The sequence below is a fragment of the Choloepus didactylus genome, chromosome 25, assembly GCF_015220235.1.
Source record: "Choloepus didactylus isolate mChoDid1 chromosome 25, mChoDid1.pri, whole genome shotgun sequence".
NCBI classification, from domain to species: Eukaryota; Metazoa; Chordata; class Mammalia; order Pilosa; family Megalonychidae; genus Choloepus; species Choloepus didactylus.
Window position 1 is genome coordinate 5,938,397 of NC_051331.1, and position 21,833 is coordinate 5,960,229.

General features: G+C 61.5%; 3 protein-coding genes across 5 annotated transcripts; all 3 read right to left on the bottom strand.

Annotated features, from left to right (window-relative positions):
- Window positions 1-857: 857 nt before the first annotated feature.
- Window positions 858-4,072, bottom strand: ZGLP1 (zinc finger GATA like protein 1). Its single transcript, XM_037817924.1, has 6 exons — window positions 3,577-4,072; window positions 2,358-2,862; window positions 1,897-1,982; window positions 1,467-1,560; window positions 1,171-1,296; window positions 858-1,030 (listed from the first exon to the last, which is right to left on the bottom strand). Exons 1-6 carry the CDS (start codon window positions 4,070-4,072, stop codon window positions 871-873), a joined length of 1,467 nt encoding a protein of 488 aa, XP_037673852.1. The 3' UTR covers window positions 858-870.
- FDX2 (ferredoxin 2) lies at window positions 3,677-8,081 on the bottom strand. 2 transcript variants are annotated; one of them, XM_037818492.1, is made up of 5 exons: window positions 7,801-7,974; window positions 7,654-7,708; window positions 7,338-7,444; window positions 4,592-4,679; window positions 3,677-4,374 (listed from the first exon to the last, which is right to left on the bottom strand). In XM_037818492.1, exons 1-5 carry the CDS (start codon window positions 7,943-7,945, stop codon window positions 4,218-4,220), a joined length of 552 nt encoding a protein of 183 aa, XP_037674420.1. In that variant the 5' UTR covers window positions 7,946-7,974; the 3' UTR covers window positions 3,677-4,217. The 2 variants fall into 2 exon arrangements, with proteins under 2 accessions (XP_037674420.1, XP_037674419.1); XM_037818491.1 differs by lacking the exons at window positions 3,677-4,374; window positions 4,592-4,679 and adding an exon at window positions 6,499-6,959 and having other exon boundaries at window positions 7,801-8,081.
- An 855-nt stretch (window positions 8,082-8,936) lies between these two features.
- RAVER1 (ribonucleoprotein, PTB binding 1) lies at window positions 8,937-21,807 on the bottom strand. Of its 2 annotated transcripts, none has more exons than XM_037818484.1 (13): window positions 21,418-21,806; window positions 19,818-19,884; window positions 16,809-17,278; window positions 13,844-14,035; window positions 13,610-13,739; window positions 13,358-13,452; window positions 12,334-12,421; window positions 11,848-12,059; window positions 11,455-11,751; window positions 10,613-10,687; window positions 10,033-10,173; window positions 9,602-9,685; window positions 8,937-9,504 (listed from the first exon to the last, which is right to left on the bottom strand). In XM_037818484.1, exons 1-13 carry the CDS (start codon window positions 21,685-21,687, stop codon window positions 9,358-9,360), a joined length of 2,268 nt encoding a protein of 755 aa, XP_037674412.1. In that variant the 5' UTR covers window positions 21,688-21,806; the 3' UTR covers window positions 8,937-9,357. The 2 variants fall into 2 exon arrangements, with proteins under 2 accessions (XP_037674412.1, XP_037674413.1); XM_037818485.1 differs by having other exon boundaries at window positions 8,951-9,504; window positions 12,334-12,418; window positions 21,418-21,807.
- Window positions 21,808-21,833: the final 26 nt, after the last annotated feature.

The following is a 21,833-nucleotide window of genomic DNA, read 5'->3' on the forward strand; positions in this document are numbered from 1 at the left end:
ATAAATGTTGACTAAATGGATAGAAACAGCCCCATGGGGGGTGTCTCCAGGCTGAGCACCCCGGAGGCCCAGGATGTTTGAGGACCCAGACGTGGGACCTCGGACCTCCTGGAAGTTACGGTCCAGTGGGGGAGACAGATGTGAATGGGATCACACTGGGCCAGAGATAGAATTGAAAATTCTGGTAGGTTCCAAGAGGGAGACTAGGAAGGAGCTGAACTGAGCCTGATGTGGGGTGAAAGCAGTGGTAGTAATCAAGGAAGGCTTCCCTGAAGAGGTGACGTTGGGGCTGAGCCTCCCCGTGTGGCGAGAAGGTGGCAGCCATGGGGAGATCGGAGGGGAGGGTGTTCCGGGCCAAGGACGGTGGGATCAATGAGTCAGGAAATCTGTGGCCTGAGGAACCTGGGTTCACAGGGGCTGCCCTTCTTTTGGGGACCCCCCTCCACCTCCCACTCCCATTGAGCCCCGTCAGCCTGTGTGGCCCGGGTCCCAGCTCCCACGTGGGGCTTTTGGCTTCAGCCTGGGTCCCACCATCAGAGGCTTCAGGGAGTCCTTGAAAGAGGGGAGAAGGGGGAGACGACAGAGGCTGGGGATGGGGGCGTCACGGTACAGGACGGTCTGCAGAGTGGGTGACAGTCAATGGATGCTTGTCTGTCTGTCCCTGCGGGCGGGGGCTGCCTCCCTGTGTGGGACTTCATGACGAAGGGGTGTGTCCAGTCTCGGTGTGGGGGCCCCTCAGGATCCCCAATGTGGATGCCCTGGGGTACGGGAGTCGGCTGAGGACACCCCAAGTGGGGTCCCCAAGTGAAAGAGTGCCTTTTGTCTGAGTAGCTCAGCTTTTTATTGCCATGCCCTGAAACACACCGATGATCACCGCAGAGAACACTTCCTGAGGGGGGGCCCGGCCAGGCCCGGCTGGAGCAGGGGCTGAGGAGAAGGGGGCCTGTGGGCTCCCGAGACAGGGCCCAGGGCTCTTTCTTCTCCCTGAGGAGCTCTGGGTCCTGAGGCCTGAGTCTTCCCCCTGGGAGCACTGGAAGGGGGAGGGAGCAGAGAGGAGACTGTGTGTGTTTCCCCCCCTTTCCCAGAAATGGGCCTCAGGACCCAGGCTGCCCATTCTCCAGCTGGAGAAACTGAGTCCGGACCGGATCGGCTGGGTGAAGAAGAGCTTACCCTTCCTCAACTGCGTCTTGTGGGGGGCCCAGGGACACCCCACATCTGCCACAGAGCCTCTTGGGCTGGACGCTTTTCCGGGGCACCAGCCAGCAGCCCGAGCACCGGGTGCCATATTTCTTGTACCTAGGGTGGGGGGGGATCAGAAACCGCCATTCAAGATGCAGCGGGGGCCCAGAAACCGCCACGAGGAAATCACATTTCCCCCAAGAGGCAGGTATTTGTCCTTGCCCATGAGCCTGGGCTGACTGGGGTTGGGGTGGGGGTACCCCAGTTCCCTCCTCCATTCTGAGGACCTGATACCACACGCATTGCAGAGTGGGGTCCCATCTTCGGCATCCCTCCAGAGTGGCGTCCTCTCGGTCTTACAGGAAGCACAGCGCCGGGGCCCTGGAGGGACAGAGGGCAGAGGGCAAAGAGTCAGAGGCTAAAAGTCTAAGCTTGGGGAGGCGTGCGTAGAGTGGGGTGATTTGGGGTGCCCGGTGTAGGCCCCACCTGGCTTTGGACCAGCCCCAGGGGGAGGCAGGGGAAAAGCCAGGAAGGGAGACAGATGGCCCAGCTCTGCAGAGGGAGAAGCTGGGGGTGGGGGTGACTCAGCCCGAAGTGGGGGAGCTGAGATTCCTTCTCCTGGCTGGGTCTAAATGGGGAAGCAGGGAGAAGGACAAGAGGACAGGAAATCGCTCCCCCTCTTAAAACATTTATAATTCTTAAGACTCCGGGACTTACCCAGTGCCTCGCTGCCCGCTTGGCTGGCTTCGGGGACACCGGTGGGTGCTGCGGGACCCCCCAGAGAGCCGCTGCTGCAGGCCAGGCTGGGGGGACAGACGAGGCATCAGCATGGGGGGTCTGGGTACCCCACCCCGGGAAAGCACCCCCCCAAATGAAGATTGACCCTCAAGATACTGGGTGACCCCCAAGGAGGAGCTGATGTCTGAGAGGCCCGGCTTTGCACTCCAATTAGTGGAAATCATGACAAGGATTCTTATTTGAAGAATAACAACCATCCTGCCAGGTTCAAATCCTGGCTCCTTGCTGTGTGACCTTGGACAGGTTATCTCACTGTCTGGGCCTCAGTTTTCTCATCTGTAGAATGAGCTCAAAAGCTTCAGTGTGCACGGAAGGTGTTACCCACTACCTCCCAATAGTAGGGGGTCTCGACGGGGGCCCTCGCCCAGGCCGGCCCCTACCTGTAGCTGGGTAGGATCTGTAGGCTGGCATCTGGCTTGATCTGAAATTTCAGGGTCACCCCCTCGAACCCGGGGTCCCCTTTCTCGGAGCCCTGGCAGGGGTGTGGCTGCTTCCGATGGTGCCTCTTCTGGGGTGGGCACGAGGGGGCTGGGGGAGCCCCTGGGGGCGCCCCTGGGAGCCTCAGGCCGCGACACTGCAGGTTGACGGGAGTCAACATGTTCTTGATGTCCCTGGTGGGAGGTGGGGGGCTGAGGATCCCCCGGGAGTCCCGGGTTGGGGGCCGGGCCAGCCTCTCGGCTCTCTCTGGGACGAATCGCGGGGCAGTGACAGAGGCCTGGAGTGCAGGCCAGGGGGACCTGGGGACAAAGGGCAGCGTGGTCACCCCTGTTCCCTGGGTTGAGCCCTGGGGGATGCCCCTGCAGGGCTCCAACAGGGCTAGGCTCTCAACTGACCCCTGCCCCTTGCTGGCTGCGTGCCCCCTCCCCAGGCAGGTTCCCCGGATTGCTGGAGGGTTGAAAAAAATGGCACAAAAATCCCAAACACAGCAGCAGCGCCTAAGGTGCTCAGCCGAGCTCATCACTTAATCGGCGCTGCAACCCAGTCTGCGCCCATTTCAGAAGAGGAAACAGAGGGCCAGGGAGGCCCACAGCAACTGGCTGATGGAGGCCGGCTTCCAGCCCCAGGCCCTGGCTGCAAGGCCCAGGAACAAGGGTTTGCTATTGTTATTCTGATTTCCATTGTTATCAATTTGTGGGGTTATTTTCCTTAACTCCTGGGTGACCCCCGGGTGATTCCTGGGTGGCGCCCACCTGGGCCTGAGAGCCAGAGGGGGAGGGGCAGCTAGCTCCTAAGGCCTCTGACCCTTACCTGACCTCCAGTGACCCCAGGGATGGGGACCCCCTGGCAACTCCCAGTAACTGACATGATGACCCCTGGGTGACCCTAGCAGCCAGTGGTGGTCATGACCTCTTGACCAATTGGGCCAGGTGGCCCCCCCCTCCCGGGGTCGCTGGCTGGGGGTGGGGGTTGGGGAGGAGGCTGGGAAGGTGGGTGGGGGGTGCAGCTCCGGGTGCAGACTGGGCGGCGCCAGCAGCTTTTTGCAGCCTCAGGGAGAAATCCGGGGGTGCCTCTTCCTCCAGGGCCCCCAGCCCAGCCCTGGGGGTCCCCGAATCCTCCCCTCGCCCCGCCCCCCGGCCGGGCCCACCCAATGATGCTCACCTGGGCGCGGGGCGGGGCCTGCGGGGTGGGTGGGGGGCGCTTCTGGCAGCGGAGTTGGGGGGCGCTGAGCACGCCTCTCCCAGCCCTCGCGATGGGGGCCCGCGCCCCTCCGGCTGTCCTCAGGTGACCCTCTCGCCCCTCCAGGCCGGCCTCGACCCCTCAAATCCCTCCGCCGCTGTGGGCGGGGGCGGGGCCTGGCCACGCTGCCCCACGTGGGCCCTTCCGCCGTGCTCGGCCTCTCCCCCTCTCCCCAAGGAAGCGGGGGTCCCAGGCTCCGGCCCCCCATCCCCGGCCGCACCCAGCACTGGCTTGCAGAGGAGGAGTTGGGGTCACGTCGGATGTGCTTGTAACCCCCCCCACCCAGGACACGCAGGAGGCTGCAGGCCAGGGAGAGAGTTTTATTGTGGCTTCCCCTAGATTCCACTGCCAAGGTCTCCCTGATTCTTGGGGGATTGGGAGAGGCCACCCCAGCTGGGGTCCTGCCCGGGCCCCGCATCTCGCCCGAGGCCCTGCTTCCCACATGGCGGAGCGCTCCGGGGCCTGTGTCTGCTCTGGGCTGGGCTGGGCTGGCGCCCCGGGGGGCCTTTGCTCCCGTCTGGGCCCTGGGGCCCTGGGTGTCCGCGCTGCTCCAGCTGTCCGTGTCAGTGGGGCTTGGGGACGTGGCCGTCCACGTAGAAGTTCCTGGTGATCTTGGGCAGGGTGAACTCGGCGCCCTCCAGCTCGGGGGTCAGCAGGATCTGGCAGCCCAGGCGCGAGTTCTCCTGGAGGAGGGGAGCCATGTCGAGCATGTCGTCCTCCCTGGGGCAGCGAGGGCAGGGGTTAGGTCGGGGACACTGGGCCCGGCCGGGGAGGAGATGGGTGGGCAGGGGTGGGAGGGTCCCAGGGGGCAGTTCCCGGCCAGCAGCTGGAAGGGGAGCGGATGGGGACGGGGTGGGAAAGCTGCAGCCCACATGGGCCTCTGGGCAGGGGCAAGCAGGGGCTCCCAGAGCCGGGAGGGGGTCCCCACCCCGCTCACCTCTCCTCGGGAGGGGGCAGCACATCCAGGTGCTCCTGGCTCACGTACACGTGGCAGGTGGAGCAGGCCAGGGAGGCTTCGCAGGCCCCTGGGGAAGGGAAGGGGGGAACATCGGCGACCGCAAGGCAGCAGTGTCCCCTCCCAGCCCTGCCGGCCCACTCCACCGCCCCAATTAGTCAGCCGGCTGTTCCCAAGCTGCATCCGGGTTTTACAAATGTGTCCGGGTGCCCCATCTCCCAGGGACTCCCCAGCGGGCCCCAAAGGCCACCCCAGATCCATTCAGCCTGGGAGTCTTCACTGAATCTTTCTCACACTGTGCAAATGTGCTTCTGTCTCCCTGCTGCTCCAGAAAGAGAAGGGGTGGGAGAAGAAGGGTTGGAAGATGCAGAACCAGGGGTTTTGGGCTCTCTCGTGAAAGTCTGCCCCACTGATAGCCAGCCGCTTGCCTTGGACGCTTTCCCTGGACGCTTTCCCAACCCTCTCACTGATCACCAAGAACTGTGTTTGCAGATAACATCCCTCCTGGCTTTAAACCCTCCAAAGGAAATGTACATGAATGTGTTACGCGTTCAAGGAGAATGGTGTGTGCGACCTGCTCTCAAATGCTCAGAAAATAGATGACAGATAGCTGATGGATTGGTAGACGGAATGATACAGCAAATGTGGCAAAATGTTAAAATTGGTGGCTCTGCATACTTGGGGGACGGGGTATGTTGGAGTTCTCAGTACCTTGCATTATTTTTGCAACTGACCTGTAAGTCTGTAATTATTTCAAAAATACAACTCCAGCCCGCCAAGCTCACCCCCCACAGGGCCTTTGCACGTGCTATCTGCCTGGCCTTGCATGCTCCTGTCCCCACTCGTCCCATGGCTGGATCTTTCTTGCCTTTGGGGACTCATCAGTCCTCTCCCTCCAACTCCCCTTTGTTGCCCCTTTTTATTTGATTTCTATACAGCATTTATCACAATCTGAAGTAGCCGTCTTGATCTCTGGGTTTACTCGCTCCCTTCCAGCCTGTCCTCTGTCTGCACCCGGTGCTGAGCCAGGCAAGTTAAAGATGCTCAAGAAACATGTCGTAAGTGAACGGGGGATGTGAGGCTGGTATTCTCCTCCCTCTCTCAGACATGTCAGGCAAGGAGGGTGGAGCTGGAAGGGCCAAGCCAACCTCCTGTCCTGTTTGCCTTCAAACATCACCTCTGGGGCTTTGGGATCAAGCTACCACCCTCCCGGGCTCTTGGGGAGAAACTGACTGAGCCCTGAAATTCCAAGTAGTCCCTGGCGTCTCTTTCTCAGCCTCCCCCTTACCCACCTCACCAGCATCCTCATCACGTGACAATGAAATTCACTTAATAACCAGAGGCTAAGCAGGTATTACGTAGTATGCATGCAATCTGTCTGATCCTCCCAGCAAGACGGGAACAAAATTGTCTAATTTTACAGATAAGGAAACAGAGGCCTAGAGAAGCTTAGTGCCCTGCCCGGGGTCACACAGATTGTAAAAGAGGCAAAATTTGACTGCAGGCCACTTGCCTCTAAAATGCATCTTTCCCATCTCCTGTTCTGGACTGCTGGTCAAGGCTCCTTTCATAGAGAGCCAGCTGAGGGGCTAAGAGGGTTCCAGAACAGAAGATGAGGTGGGTCTGCCCTGACCTGCAAGCCCTGCACCCCCATCTCTGATGATTACATCAGGCTCCCTGTTACATTTGTCCCACAAACAAACCCTGTATGTTTTCCTTCAAACCATCCTTGTTGCTCACGATATAATTATATGTTTACTCCTGATATTATGATCCCAATAAGGCTGAAATTGGTGTGAGATGGCAGGGGCTTTGTCTGTCTTGTACACCAGTCCCCCCAGTGTGCCGACTGGTATACAGCAGGTGCTCAGCATTCACAGAAGGGCAGCACAGCTCCAGTGAGTAAGACGGACTGGGGTGGAATCTAGTTTTGCCACTTCCTTGACCTTGGGCCGGGTCTATTTAATCTGGGGCTCAGTTTCCTCATCTATAAAACTGATTTGCATAGAGTTGTCATAGAGGATCAATCAGTTAATGTGTGTTTACATGCTTAAAGTAGCACTTGCTCTTATTATTTTCCCGTCAACAAATATTTATTTAACTCTGTTATATCCAAGTATAGTGATAGGACAACAGGTAAGTGGCAGATGGGTTCTCCCTGCTCTCATTCTTGCAGTGGGAATGGATGAAAAAGAAACAAACAAAACAGTGACAACCACTATAAGGACAATAAGAAATGCTGATATAATAAAGTGACTGGGGTGCGAGGACTTCAGCTGGGCCAACGGGGGTGGGGTTGCCAGGGAGATGACATCTACACCGAGACCTGAAGGATGAGGAGGAGCCAGATCTGGTGGGAAAGCAGTTCCAACTCAGCCAACAACAAATGCAAAGGCCCTGAGGCAGGAATAAGCTTGGCTGCTTGAGGAACAGGGAGGCAACTAGTGTCTAGAACAGAGGAAGGGGGCAGAGAACACAAGCTCAGGGAGGGCAGATGTTTTAGTGGCCTCTAGTAAAATGCTTAATTAATAAGTGCCGAGTGAACAGAGGTTAAGAGCTGGGCAGGCACTGAGGCCATGCTGAGGTTAGATTTTAGCCCATGTTTGGAGGGAAGACAGACATTGAAAGATAAAGTAGTGGAGACATAATCTGATCTATGCCCTTTTTTACTTTTTTCTTTTAAACAAATGAATAGGCGCCTCCCCAATTCCCCGTGGCCGGCTCACACCTTCCAGGTCGACGCCATGGCGCTGGGCCAGATGGAGAACATTGTCCCCGACTCTGCCGCTCACGGGGATCCGCTGGCCTGACCGGTCTACGAATACCACGTTCACCCTGGAGACAGATGGGGTGCCGATGCCGAATTTGGGGGTGGGCCTCGGGGCAGGGTGGACTCCAGGGTTATGGGGTCCGGGGATGGGGTTTGACGGACAAAGGGACTAGGATGAGGGAGCCGGAGGACCCTGGAGATGAGGCTGCGGGGCAGGGCGGGGACGGGAGGAACCTCGCGGGATGAAGACCGGGCGACTGGTCCCCGCACTCACACGTCCCCAGGCCGCTCGGGGCCACTGGCTTCCTCCTCCCCCGCCGGGCGCCAGCCTGGAAAACATGGTTGAGGTGGGAGGGGTGGCGGGGCCACCGCCTGCCGGCATCCGACGGGTTAACGCCGCCCGCCCGGGGCGCCCCGGTACCTGTCGCCCGGAATTTCCTGGCCGTCCCCGGCACCGACGCCTCCCCGAACCCCGAACAGCCCCCGGGTTTGATCCGCCAGGCGCCCCGGGTCGCCCGCAGCAGGACTCCAGCAGTCACGCCTCCCCGGGCCACGGAGGCAGCCATGACAGGCGCCACGTGACCAGCCGACTGGGCATGCGCGGTGACGCCCACGTGAGCGGAAGTCCCGTAGTTCGCTGAGTATAGGCGCAGACGTCTGCGTGGGGTGTCAGTGGGCCGGCGGCTACACAGGAACTATCTGGGGAGCGATTTGGGGAGGGCGCCGGGCACGATCGGGCCCACCCCAGCCCGATGGTCCCAAGAACCAGCCAGCTCTGCTTTCTTTAAAACCATTTACTTACAAACTTTAATTCAGCAAAGATCTGCACGGGAAGGCTGGGGATGGGGGCACCCCCTGGAGTGGATGTGGGCCGCCAGTCAGGGGAGGGAAGCTGGTGGCCCGGCTGGCCAGGAGAGGGCCCAAGGGGTCGCCTCTGGCCGACAGGTCCTGCTGGTGGGCAGGGGCAGAGTTTATGGGTAGGGAGTTGTTGGTTTGGGGGCACTGGGCCAAAGGGAGGCCAGCTCCAGGAGATCTGGCCACGATGGAGAGGAGAAATTAATCCTCAAAATGGGGGTGGACGTGGAGGCTCAGGGAGGTGGGCACAGTATCCCGCTACTCTGGGCAGACAGCAGGGGGCTGGCTTCAGGCAGAGAAAGCCTGTCTCTGCACCTAGGCCTGGGTGGGGGGAGTGGGGCAGTGGGTTTGCCAAGGCCAAGGCTCTGACCCCAGGCTGTCTGCAGGGTAGGGACCCTGGGGGGGCAGGGCCCAAGCCCAGGTCCAGAGTTGTTTGGTCCTGAGTCAAGCTTCCTGAGCTTGGCGTCTGAGAGGCTCTGGCCTGGGGCCCGGGGATGGGCTTTAAGGCATCAGAAGGCGAGGGGACTGTGGCAGGAAGGTGGGGACCCTCGGGGTTGGCGAGCAGAGGCCAGAGTGGGCAGGCCGGGGCTGGAGACAGCCATGCCTGCTGCTGACATGGGGAAAGGTAAAAAAAGGGCTGAACCATCTTGGACAGAAGAGTGTGGAATGGAGGCCCAAAGTGCTGGGCCTTGGAATCAGAGCTTGGGATATTATTCTGGGCAGTTTTTTTTTTTTTTTTTTTGAAATGATAAAAATTAGAAAAGGAAACAAAAGTCAGTTGTCAAAGTTAAAAAAGGGAGGTAGGGAGCCCTCCAAGGCACTCAAGAGGCCAAGATACAGGAGCAACGACGTGGGTGGAGGGCAGGAGGTGGGCAGAGGGGTGAGAGCAGGCTGGGGGCCCCCCTCTCTTAAGGCCGTAGGGTGTCCGCGCCCGGAGCAGGCCAGAGGTGTGGAGTGGGCCCCAGACTCCCCCACGTTCCTGGGACTCCGGCTGGTTGGTCAGAAAAGTCTTTCAGAGAGTTTTTCTATTCCCGGGGTTTGGGGTGGGGATGGGGACACGGAACACCAGAAAACCCAAAAGCGATTCATTGCAGGCCCTTGAGCATCTCTGGCGCCGGCCCCCTTAGAAAATTCTCTTCCGCTTCAGGTAGGAATCTGCATAGTGACCCCCGAGGCCCTGGGAGTGCTGGCCCACGTAGCTGCCTTCCGGGCTGGGCTCGGGTGAGGGCAGCAGGTGGGCAAAGCTGCGTTTCTGGCCACCCAGTGGGGTCTGGAGACAGAGGGCAGAGGGTGGGGGGTCAGGGGCCGCCCGGGGGACACGGCTCCCCAGCCCCGCGTGTCCCTGCCCCCCACCCCCCCGCCCGTACCTTCAGCAGGTGGCTGTGGCCATTGGGCCCAGGGCTGAGGCCCAGGAGCCCTTCTCCGGAGCCCAGCGGGGAGGAGCCGACCGCCTGGGAGAAATGGGAAGTGGGGGGGCTAGGTCACGCCCCCAGGACAAAGGTGGGGGGCTTCAGGTGCGAATCTCGCCTCTGCCACTTACTAGCTACCAGACCTGGGGCAGGGGAGTCCCTTTTCTGAGCCTTGGTTTCCTCATCTGTCACCTGGGGCTCATCCCATCACCCTGTCCCACCCCCACTGGGCCACTGTGGGAGTAGGGGAGCAGTCCGGAAGGTGGGGCAGTGGTCAGGGCTCACCACACGGGCACTGGGCGAGGACAGCCTGCTTCCGCTCTGCACTGAGCAAGACTGAACCCCGCTCCTGTTTGTCCCTGGGGGCCCTGGCCAGGGAGGTGCCTTACCTTGCTGAGGTGGCTCTGCTTGAGACCGGCCTGCAGGCCGCTGGCGAAATAGGAGGTGGGGGAGCCGGAATAGAAGTGAGAGAGGGGCCCTCCGCCGCCCCCGCCACTCCGGTCGCTGAAGCCACTCGGTGGGGGGGACATCTGCAGAGAGGGGGTGGTAGAGTGCCGCAGCCGTGACTCCCAAGAAATCATGACCCCCCATACCCTCATGCAGACCCTGCCCCAGTTGACGCCGGGCTTTGCCATGTGACTAGTTTTGTCCGATGGGACAGCAGCGAGATGATACAAGCAGGGGCCTGGAGAGAGCTTGCACACTGGGGCCTGCCCTCCCCTCTTCCTCCAGGGGAAGCCTGGGACCACCCCGTGAGCAGACGAATGATAAAGCATCCCTTCTGAGGCCCCCTTCCCGCCACATATGTGAGGGAGGCCGCCGCAGGCCACCCAGCCCCAGCTGAGCTGCCAGGTGACGGCACAGAGCCACCAAATGTTTATTTTAAGCCACTCAATGGTGGGATGGTTTGTTACGCGGCAAAAGCTGACTGATACACCCAGGAGGTGGGATGGATAAGGCGGCCCTTACCTTGTGTCGGCTGGGTCCGTGAGGCCCTAGGGCCGGCTCCCGTGGGTGGGAGAAGAGCCGTCGGGGTCCCACGTCCTGAAGGGAAGTGAGAAAAGCACATAGAGTTGGGGCCTGGCCCAATCTCACCTTTTGCGTAATTCACGACACAGCTCTCCCTGGGGAAGTTGGCTCCCTCCTTTCTATGCCCAGGAGAGGGCAAACTTGGCCAGTGGGTGCTGAGAGACAGTGGGGAAGCAGAACGAGAGACGAAGTGGGCCCCGTCCGAAGGGGTGGCTGTACCTTGGTCCCAGGGACAGCTGCCTGCCATGAAGGGATGTGGCCCTGAGGGTGGAGCCAGGTGTGTAGAGTTTTCAAGGCCAATCGGTAACCCAGGCTGTGTGATCTTAGGTTTTATATGTTCCCATTTAGTTTTGTTTGGTTTTGAAACCCCGTGTGAGCCAAACCACCCAGGCAGCCCGTGGGAGGCTGATTCCTGACTTCTGACATGGAGGAGGCTGAACCGTGGAAAAACCAGCTCTCCTGGGCCAGAAGCAGGAACCAAAGTGGGGAAAGATGGACGGAGAGTTTCTAGGGGGAACCAGAAACAGAGCCTATGGCCTTTCCGGAAAGCAAGCAAGCAGATGCAGGGTGTGTGAGAATTCCCCAGATCTTGCAGAATGGATAGAAAACAAGACCGAGAGTGGTTTCCGTGGACAGACGGAGAGTAAGGGCAGGGGCTGTGTCCGGCATGTTCCCTGATGTCCCCCCAGCGTTTGGCCCAGTGCGGTAACAAGGTGGAGGATGGATTGCTTTCAGGGGCAAAGGGTCACAGCAGCCAGCCCTCAGGTTGCCCAGCTGCTCACCGAGGGGTAGTCGAAGCCATAGCTGTCGGGCAGCCCTGGTTCGGGGGGCAGGCGGGCGCTGGCGAGGGGGCTGAGCAGGCGGGACTTGAGCTGGAAGGCTTTGCTACCGCCACCACCACCTCCAGGGGCTGGGGGGGCAGGCAGGGGGCCCTCAGCTGGGCGGTGGCTTCTCCCGGTGCCCCCCCAGCTCCGGGCCTCCTTAGCCGCCAGGTTGCTGGCCGGGAGCAGGCTATGTAGGTTCAGGTAGGGATTCAGGGGGATCCGGAAGTCCTTGGGGGGCTCCCCCAGCAGCGAGACCTACGGCAGGAGAGTCAGAGTTGCGAGGGTCCCCGGCAGAGGGGAGCGGGCAGGGTGGGGTGCTGCGGTGGTGCTGGCTGCGGGGCCGGGCCTTACCCCAGGGGGAGTCGGCAAAGGTCCGCTGTCTTTCTGGAGGCTTCTGAGGCCCGTGCCTCGGAGCCCTGTGGGGGCGGGCGGCGGGGTGAGCTGGGCAGCCGGGGGGCCCAGGCTCATGGCTTCTCGGTCACCCCCAGATGGGCCCAGCAGTGGCGGCAGCAGGGGCGGTGGCTTTCCTCGCCGGGGCGGCAGCTCTGGGGGCAGGCCCCCCGCTATGGAGAGAAGGAGGGGGTCAGTGGCCCAGCCCGGCGGGACCCTCCTCCCGGGGCCCGGAGCCGAAGGGCAACAACGTTCCGGGGACACCAAGCAAAGTCCTCTCCACGTGTCACCTTCCTGGCTGCTCGCAGCAGCTCTGTGACAGGTGAAGCCCCGAGGTTTCTGGTCCAAGGACACTCAGGCTGGGAACTTCCGCTCCCAGTGAGGACACAGGAGTGGGAAGGGGAAGTGGGTGGCACCAGGGGAGAGGTGGGGTGGGGTCTGCGTTACCTGTGGGCAGCTCCCCGAGGAGGGGGTTGGCCGGCTGGGCTCCGGGCTGCAGGGTGCCCAGGGGAGAGTCACCCAGGATCCCAGGCTTCTAGGGACAGAGCACAATCAGCTGGGGACAGGGACCAGACTGCTCGGGCAGGGGACAGGGGTCACCCAGGGCCTTGGGGTCGACGCGCCCAGCACGCTGAGCTGCCTGCGGACAGGCACGCAGTGTCACCCAGTGGCCAGGGGGGTCTCGGGGGCCCGCTGCGTGCCAGGTCTCCTCCCGGGTGCTGGGGAGACAAAGGGAGCACCGAGCTCACACTCGCAGCGTGTTGGCACCTGTCACCTCACGATGTCACTCACTGCCCTGCACACACACTCTCACGCTCCTGGGCACACAGTGTCCGCCACCAAGGCCCAGGGCTGATCCCAGCCCCAGGACAGGAAAGAGCCACACACACACGGCTTCAGCCACGTGTGGCCCCAACACATGACCTCACACAGTCGTCAATTACAGCCAGACACATCCACGTCAGTGCCTTTGTCCCGACGAACCAGACAGGGCGGTGCACATGCGGGTGCGTGCACGTGTGTGTTCAGGGGGTGGAGAAAAGAGGCGAGCCTACTTCCTCGTGGGCCTGGACTTTCCACCCAGGCCTGCTCCTCTGCAGGAAGGACCGCTGGCCGTTTGTTTCCTCCCCCAGCCCCCACCCAGTTTCTGGCTATACCTGGGTGTGTCTGGGTGCCCTGGGGACAGAGGGCAAACCCCGCCACGAGGGAGATGGGTGGGACTCGTCCTTGTCCTGGTCCCAGGAGAAGGGGGTGGCTGGGGCCAAGCCAGACCTGTGGCCTGAGTCACTGCCCAAGGGCTGGGCCCTGGTGACAAGCCAGGCCCACACCGGCACCAGGGACACAGCCAGCCGGCAAATAGGCCCCCTGGACCGACCCGCTGCCAGCTGTGGGCTGCGTCCAAAGGGAAAGTCGGGGAGGGAGGCTGCGGGGTGCTGTGGGCAAGGAGCCTGGCGCCTGGAGGAGCTGGTACCTTCTGACTCTGGCTCTGGAGAGCAAGCTGCAGCAGCGCCGTGGACAGGGCTGGCCCGCTGAGCAGCGGCATGGCTGGGGGAGCCCCCAGAAGGCCTGGAAGGAGAAGCAGAGCAGTGGGGGACGGTTCGGGCCGGAAGGAACCCTCTCCTCCCACAAAGTGAACAGCCCCAGGTCTGGAGACAGAGCAGGAAACTGGAGCTCCGGGAGGGCTGTGGGTGGCCCCGCTGCCCCCCCCGTCCCACTGCCTTACCTTGTTTGCCCCCTGTGCCGCCATGGAGCAGGGGGTTGAGCAGCAGCTGGAGGGAGGCGGATGGCCCCAGGTTGCTGAGCAGCTGTAGGAGGTTCGGCTCGGGCAGGAGCCCCTTGCCTCGGTTGAGGGCCTGGAGAGGGTGATGCAGGCAGCTCGGCCCCCTGGCCTCCCCCTGCCTGCCAGGGCCTGCCCAGCCGCCCACCCTGGGGTGTCCTCCCTGCCGCCCACACTCACCGTGGCCTGGGCGGCGATGAGCGCAGCCAGCATGCTGCGGCCAGGGGGCCCGGGCGCACAGAAGGAGACGCGCAGGTGGCTGCCCCCCAGGGCCAGGCCGTCGGCCCGCTGCTGCGCCTCCTCGGCCATCTCAGCCGTCTCATACTCCAGCACGGCGAAGCCCTTGAGTTGCCCGTCCTGACCGTAAGCCAGCTGTGGGGCAAGGAGGGGAGGCATGAGCATGCAGGTGGCAGCCACTAGTCCGAGTGACGACGGCTGCCATGGGACGTGACAACAGAGCCCAGGGTGTCAGGGTCTGCACCAGGCATGTCCCGAGCCCCCACCCACGTTGGCTCAGCTGACCTTCCCAACAACCCTGGGAAGCTGCTGCTGACCCACTTCCTGGAGGAGGCAACTGAGGTACAGAGGCCCCAGGCCACCCGGGCCGTGCAGGGCAGAGCTGGACCCGCGGTGCACAGGGTCAGCTCCTCTGGGCCCACGCCAGCAGCGCCGAGGAGGGCCTGGGATTCCCAAGCGAGCCAAGGTGCAGAGATGGGGCCGCTTCCTTGTGTGCATGGTGGAGGGCATCGGAGCAGGCCAAGGACATGGCTGCTGGGGCTTGTGGGTGAGGTGGGTGGTCCCGGGCAGGTCCGGGAGGCCCCTCTGCCCCCTTCACCCAGCTCAGCAGCAGCCCCTGGGTCCATCAGGCCCACTGCCCTTTATCTAGAACCCTGGGGCCAGGTATGTGTCAGGATTGAGAATTTTCTGGAGACAACAAAAGTAGAATGATGCACACAGTCCATCACGTCACCCTGGTAGGTGGGGGTTATGGTTGGGGCAGCTCCCTGTAAATCACACACACGTGGGGCTGTGTGGTAAGACGCCAGGATGACGGCCACAGGAGCCCCGTGTCACCAAAGCCAGGCCTTGCCGCCAAGTGAGTTGCCACAAACTCAGGAACAAAGCTCTTGGTTTTCAGGGGTTTTGGATGCTGTGATTGTGGGTGTGAGCAGAGCCTGAGAGAGCACCGTGGGGCTGTCCCAGGGACCGAGGCAATGCCCGTGCATGGGGGACAAGGCCAGCGTCCATAAAACAGAATACCGCATGACCGAGAAAGGAATGTGAAGCTTTATGTGCAAACACAGGAAGATCCCCCTACAAATCCACGGAGAAAAGCAAAACCTGACCAGGCACAACAACATTTGGGTCAAGAAAAGGAGAGAGGCAGTGACATAAGATCTCCCTGAAGGAGACAGCCCTCTGGTGGGAGCGGGGCCTACTGGAGAAGGTTCTGGGTGGCGGAAAGGAGTCTAAGCCACCTGCCCTTTGGGCGTGGTGCACTTTGAAAAGTGAGCAGACTGCCCGTTCCCAGAAGTAAAGAAAATGGAAAAAGCTTCTTAATGACACCTGAGATCCTTGTGTTACCCGCTTCAAAGGTTTCAACGGCACTTGAATATTAACTTCATAAAATAAAGCACTTTAAAGTGGCTTTTTACATCAATAAACAGCAGAGAGCACCAGAGAGGGTTTCTCCAGGGTTTCCCTGGCGCTCCCATCGTGACTCTGCAGGAGAGACACGCTCCCCACGTGGACAGCACCCTCCAGCTCGGGTTGGGGGGCCGAGAGCCTCTGGGAGGAGGGTCCCGGGGTCAGGGCCGGTGCATATCCGTCCCTCGGTTTCCTTATCTGCAAAATGGGGCCAGCAACTGTCCCCACCTCATAGGGAGGGTCACTGGGAAGATCAAATTGGGAGCTCACTGAGAGCCCATGGGTGCTGCCGGGCCAGGACCCCACACCGCCATGCTGCCCATTGGCTGGGCCCCAAGCTGAGGCCTGGGCAAGCATCTTCTCACCTTCAGGGCCCCTGTGGGATAAACTGAGGGACTCGGAGGGGTCAAAGGGCAACTGAGGTCACACGGCTCCTCAACAGGGGGCCTGAGGCTGAAGCTGCACTCCACCTGACTCCCATGCCTGGTATGCAGCAGGTGCTCAATAAATGCCTGCCTGGTGAAGGAATCAATGAACAGTTGTCCGCAGCAGCCCAATCACCAAGTGCCACCAGCCCCATCTAGAGTCAGGGAAACTGAGGCTCAGGGAGGACTTTGTGAGGGGGTCATGACCTCTGACACTCTCGCCCTCCACGTGTACACAACAGGACGTGGCCGCTGAGCTAACTCGTCCTGTGTCCCGAGCCCACCCAGGGCCCGGCCTGCTGGAGGTGCCCGACAGATGGCAGGAGTGAACGGCCGACGAGCAACTCCCCAAGCACCCACGCCAGGCGGCAGAGCCGAGCCCCCCATCCTGGCCCCCGGCGGGCTGCGGTGCTCTGATCCCAGCCCCGCCCCGCCCTGGTTGTCTGACCCCTTGGCACCTCAGCGTTCCCCCCAGAACATGGTGATAAACCTGCTCTCCGGATTGTTCTGAGGAGGCAACAAGCCCAGCGAACGTGCTCAGAACTGCGCCTGGCACACAAGGAGTGTTGTGGGAGCGTCTGCCATGGAAACCCAGGCATGAGCACCCGGGGGCTCCTGGAGAGCCATGCAGACGTGACTTTTGGCCTGTGCACTGTGGGCATATTGAAACTCTGTGGATGAACTGCCCAGGTCTCAGAGCAGGGCTGGGACGGGGCTGAGGTCGGCCCGTGACGCCCAGGCCTGACTGCAACCGTGGGCTTAAACTCACGGCGAGTTCCTCCCTGTGGCTCCTTCAACGCCAGGCCCCGGGAGGTGCTTGGGAGTGAACGGGCAGGCGAGCCAGCCAGCCACGGGGTCAGCGATCACAAAAGGGGCCTGGCCTGCGGCTGACAGTTTACAGAGGGATCTGATCCCAGCTCGAGTCACCCTGGGCTTGAGTCACCCACGACCCCACGGTTCTCTTACAAGGACCCCATTTCAAACTTGCATCCGCCTTGCTTTATTGCAAAGGGAACCAGGAGATCAGGGGAGGTGCGTGACTCCCAATGCCCGCCAGAAGGCCCCGGGCTCACCTGGCAGAAGGTGGGAGTGTGGACAGCCGAGAGTGCCTGGTGCAGGGCGTCTGCGTCGCTGAAGCCAGGCGGCAGGCGGTCCACGCAGAGACAGCGGGAGTGCAGCAGGGCGGGCGTCAGCTGCCCGGCGTCGGTCCAGTGCACGTAGAGGGTGCGCGGGCCCAGCGGCTTGCCCAGCAGGTCCGACTTGGCGCGGGCGGCCGAGTCCTTCTTCATGTACTCGGCGAAGCCGTAGCCTTTGGAGTGGCCCGTGCGCTGGCTGTACACCAGGAAGCAGCGCTCCAGGCTGCCGAAGGGCCGCACCAGCTCCTCGAACTGCTGCTGCGTGAGGCTGGGGGGCAAGTTGGCCACGCAGAGCAGCGCGTCCGTGGGCTGCAGCTGCACCGACAGCTCGCGCTCCCGCAGGTGGCTCTGGTGGAAGGCGCCAATGGCCGCCTCGGCCTGCTCGCCGTTCAGCAGGGTCACGAAGGCTGCGTGGGGAGGGGATCCGGGCTCAGCGGGGGGCCCCCGAGAGCTGCACCCCTCCGTGCCAGGGCCGGCTGTCCACCCCGCTGCCCACTAAACCAGATGTGACTCCAGAGTGTTTAGCAAGCAGGGCGGAGTGACTTGCACAGCGAGCCCATGTTCCTGGGGTCCACGACGCCCCAGCCGCAGCCCCAGTGGTACCCGGTTACTGTGGTGTTTGGAGCTGGGTGCACCCCAGAAAAACACGCTCTTAAACCTAATCCGTTCCTGTGGGTGTGAACCCACTGTAAGTGGGAGCTACAGCTAAAGTGTGGCTCATCTCACTCAGGATGGGTCTTAACCTATGACTGGGGTCCTTTATGAGCAGAATGAAAATCGGACAGAGGGAGAGAAAGCCACAGCAGGAGCAGCCAGAGCTGCACATCAGTGGAACCCAGAAGAGAAGGGAGAGATCAGGAGGTGCTGCCATCTGCTTTGCCACAGGACAAGCTGAGGGCCGAGGATCACCGGCAGCCGGCCCCAGAATGCCCATCTTTGGAGAGAAAGCATCACCTTGATGATGCCCTGATTTGGACATTTCCTAACCTCAAATCTGTGCGCGAGTAAATCCCCGCTGCTTAAGCTGATGCATCTCATGTTATTCACCTGAGCATCCCGGGAAACTAAAACACCTACTATGTGCCCCCTCTGTCCTAAGCAACACTAGTAGCTCAGGCGACAGATGGAGTAGTGGTTAAGCCTGGGATTGGCTTGGGCTCGGTTTCCTCGTCTGCCACATGGCAGTAAGAGCGGCTTTGCCCACCTTCCTGAGTGCCAGCTGCTGGGGCTGTCACTCCTGACAGCCACCACGGTGCCACAGAGCACAGCTTGGACCACCTGGGTCGGCCTGGAGCCCCCCTTGCTCCCCGCCCGGGCTGCCTTTCCAAGCCACCAGCATCACTGGCACCTGAAGTTGTCTCTTAGCCTGGGTCCTGCCGCCCTCACCCCTCCCAGTTCATGATGCCCGCGGCGGACGCAGGGAGCTTTGCAAGGAGACGATCAGATGGTGGCCTGGCCCAGTCCAGTGACCCCTGAGACCTTCCCTCCCACCGCCCACTGCTGCCTCCGCTGTACAGCCCCCCAGGCCTGCTCCCATCTCGGGCCTCCGTGCTGCTGCTCCCGGAGTGGGGGACACCGATCCCCACACTTCAGACCTGACCACCAATGCCCCTTCCCCTAGGAAGCCAACTCGGACTGCTCCCCGTCCCTGCTCTGTGCTCTCCCGGTGCCATGTAGCTTTTGGTCCCCTCCATTTCTGGTGTGGTTTGAAAAACGTCCTCCCGGAACAGACTGTCTCGGTTTGGTCCACAGCTGTGTCCCCAGAGCCCAGCACATGTTAGGTGCTCAATAAGTGTTTGTTGAAAGGCTGCAGGAAGGAAAGGGCCCCTCGCCTTGGGATCCCTGTGTGGCGTCTACTTGCCGACCCTTCCAAGGTTTACTAAGCGCCTACTAGGCGCCGGGCACCCAGGGCCTTGTGGCATCTTAATGGAAGGGTCGTGAGGCAGGAGGGTGTTAGCCTCGTGCCCGATTTGCTGGGGAGAAAGCTGAGGCCCAGAAAGAGTAAATCCCTGGCCTGGGGCACAGAGCGAAGACAGACCAGGGCTCGATTCCAGGGCTGGTTGCCTCTAGGGCCCAAGATCTTTTAAACACTGTCCTAAACCTGCCTCTCGGCCAGTAGGACTGCAGGGGCCCTTGTCCTCAGCTCCTTCCCACCCACAGATGGGAAACAAAGGCACAGAAAGGTCTAACACCCAGCAGGATGTGGGGTAGGGGGGGCACACACCACTGAGGTCTCCCCTGCAGGGGCTGAAGCCGACGAGACTTGCCCCTGTTCCCATACAGCTGACCACTCAGGGCGGGGGACAGACGGGGAAGGCGGCCATGAGGGCCCAGGGTGGTCAAGGCTGAGACGAGAGCACCTAGTGGCTATGGGGAACGACCCGACCCTGCCCAGGTGGGGTGTGGATGGAGGAGGGTACGGGCGAGGGCAGTGGCAGAGGGAAAGAGCCCCCAGGGGTTGGTGAGGGCGGGGCACGTCCTCACAAGGCAGTGTCGGGAGGAGGCTCATTCAGGTTTTGAGGAGACAGAAGGTTCTGGAATTAGGATTAGGTATGATCAGATTTGCAGTTGGATCAGAGCTGGCTGCCTGGGAGATATTAAGGAGGAGGGTGAAATTGTGGAGGCAGAGAGGCTAGAGGAGGCTGTCATCCAGCCAGAGATGGAGAGGGGACAGGCCTGGGTGACAGCCTGGCTGGGCAAAGTGGGATGGAAAGAGGGGAAACCTGTGGCCCAGGTATCTGGCTGGGCAGCTTGGAGGAGAAAGATCAAGGTGGCCTCAAGAAGGGCACCCAAGACAAGGGACAAGCTGGGGTGCCCTGTTGTACTGGCCTGGGGGTGGATGGGCAATCTTGGGCCTGGAGCTCAGGAAGGGAGAAGCTGGGCCAGACCCTTCCCAGCTTCAGGGACTATCACCCCCTGCCACATGCCCACCCTGGCGCCACAAACCTGTCCCTTTGTATTTATCCACAAAACAGTACTTGAGCTCATAGTCGCTGAGCAGGTCGTGCACTTCCTGTGGAGATAGAAGCCAAAGGACAGGGGGTTAGCAGGGAGCAAAGAGGAGCAACCTGGAGCCTCTTACCAAATGCTCACCGGTGATGACAACCGTCCTGGTGCTTCACAAGGACCAGCTATGAAGACAGGTCAAGCACCATCCCATTTTGCAAGTGAGGAAACGGAGGTTCAGAGCAGTTACTTGCCTGGCTGCAGATCCCCAACCATTACAGCATGCTCTTAAGAGAGTCAGACGGGTCTGAGTTCAAATCTCAGCTCTGCTGTAGCTCCAGGAGAATCTTTTAACCCGTCTGAACCTCGGTTTGCAAGATTTTCTTGACTCTTTCCAAAAACCCTACAGGTTAGGTATTAAACCCATTTTGAGGGTAAAGAAACAGAGGCTCCGAGAAGGCCTAGGACCTGCGGAAGTCGCTCAGCCAGCTGGTCAGGGTAGCACTGGGAACGCCACCCACTACCTGACTGGGGAGCCCCAGTTCTTAGGAAGCCCACATGGCGCAGCCTCCCATTCTCTCCTGCTGGCAGGGGCAGTCCTCTCGCAAGCCAGCTGTGGGGGCAAGGCGCTGGGGCCTGCTTGTGCCAGACACACCGCACCCTGCAGAGAGACAGTGTGATCCCAGAGACAAACCAGATCACGCCTAGTGGTGCCTGCCCCAGGTCTGTCCCCACATCCCGACCCTCCCGACAAGCCCAAGGCTCCAGAGACTCCTCGTCCACCTGTGGGCAGGGAGGGCCACCAGCAAGAGTGCCGATGGGCCAGACAACAGGGGAGGAAAAACTCACTCCACTGCGGCAGGGCAGAGCAGACTAAAATGCCACTTCCCCGGGTCCAAAGATCACTGGGAAACCCTGCCCCACGGAGGCCCCAAGAGAAGGGCACTCCTGGCCAAAAGATCAGCCCAGGGAGGGCTCCAGAAAACAAAGGCTTCCCCCCTTTTCCTGCAGGTTTGTGGGCTGGTGGCAGGACACCCCATTTTTCCGAATTAATACAGGGGCCTTTGCAGAAGGGAGCCCCCAGGTGCTGATATAACTTCCCCATCTGTCTCTGAGAGGACGGCAGACACGCGTGATATGGGGGTGGGGCACACTCCAGCGAACCCTGAAACTTCTGGTATGACGTTCTCGTCCCCCCCACCCCCACCCCCGTGGCACAGGGGGCGCGGAAAAGCACAATCCGTGCAGGGAGCAACCGGCGCCCCGCTTTCCACCCGTCCCAATCTAGCTGCCCATTTACGATCCCCCAAAATGGCCAAGGCTGCCCGCCCCCTTCCTTCCATTCCCCGCCCCCTTCAGTCGCTTGGACTCTCTCAAGCGTGTGGTCGCCCCTAGCAACGCCCCCCGTCCCGCAGTTGGTTTCTCCCTCCATCACCGTCCCCCACATCCCGCACTTGGTCTCTCCCGACCCCGCGTGGATCCCGCGCTGGGTCTCTTCCCCCCAACCCCCGCGCGATGGTGTCGCCCGGCCTCCCCACGCGCACGCGCACACTGGTATTTCCCGCCACGCTCCCACACCGTACCCCCCACCCCCACATACCTGGTTGGTCACGTCCCCCGGGAGGCCCCGAATCAGTATCTTGCGGCGGTTACGGAACTGGCGCTCGGTGTGCTCCAGGCGCTTCCGGATCTCCTCCGGATCTAGCGGCGGCAGCTCCTCTTCGGGCACCCGGCGCTCCGCGGCCTCGCCGGCCTCCACCTCGGCCTCAGCCTCCGGGCTCGGCGGGGGCCGGTGAGTAACGGACACGTCGGCCGCCATCTTGGGAAGCCCGGAGCCTTCTGGGACCAGCGAGCCGGGGCGGAGCGGCATAGAGCGGCAAGGAGGGCGCGCCCGCCGATTGGCCGGGGGAGGGCCCGCCCCCTTCCCGACTCCCCTCGGCCCATTGGCCGCAGCCCAGCCCGCCTCTCAGCGTTCAAGTCCCGGCTGGGCGCCACAGGCCCCGCCCCCGGCCTCCC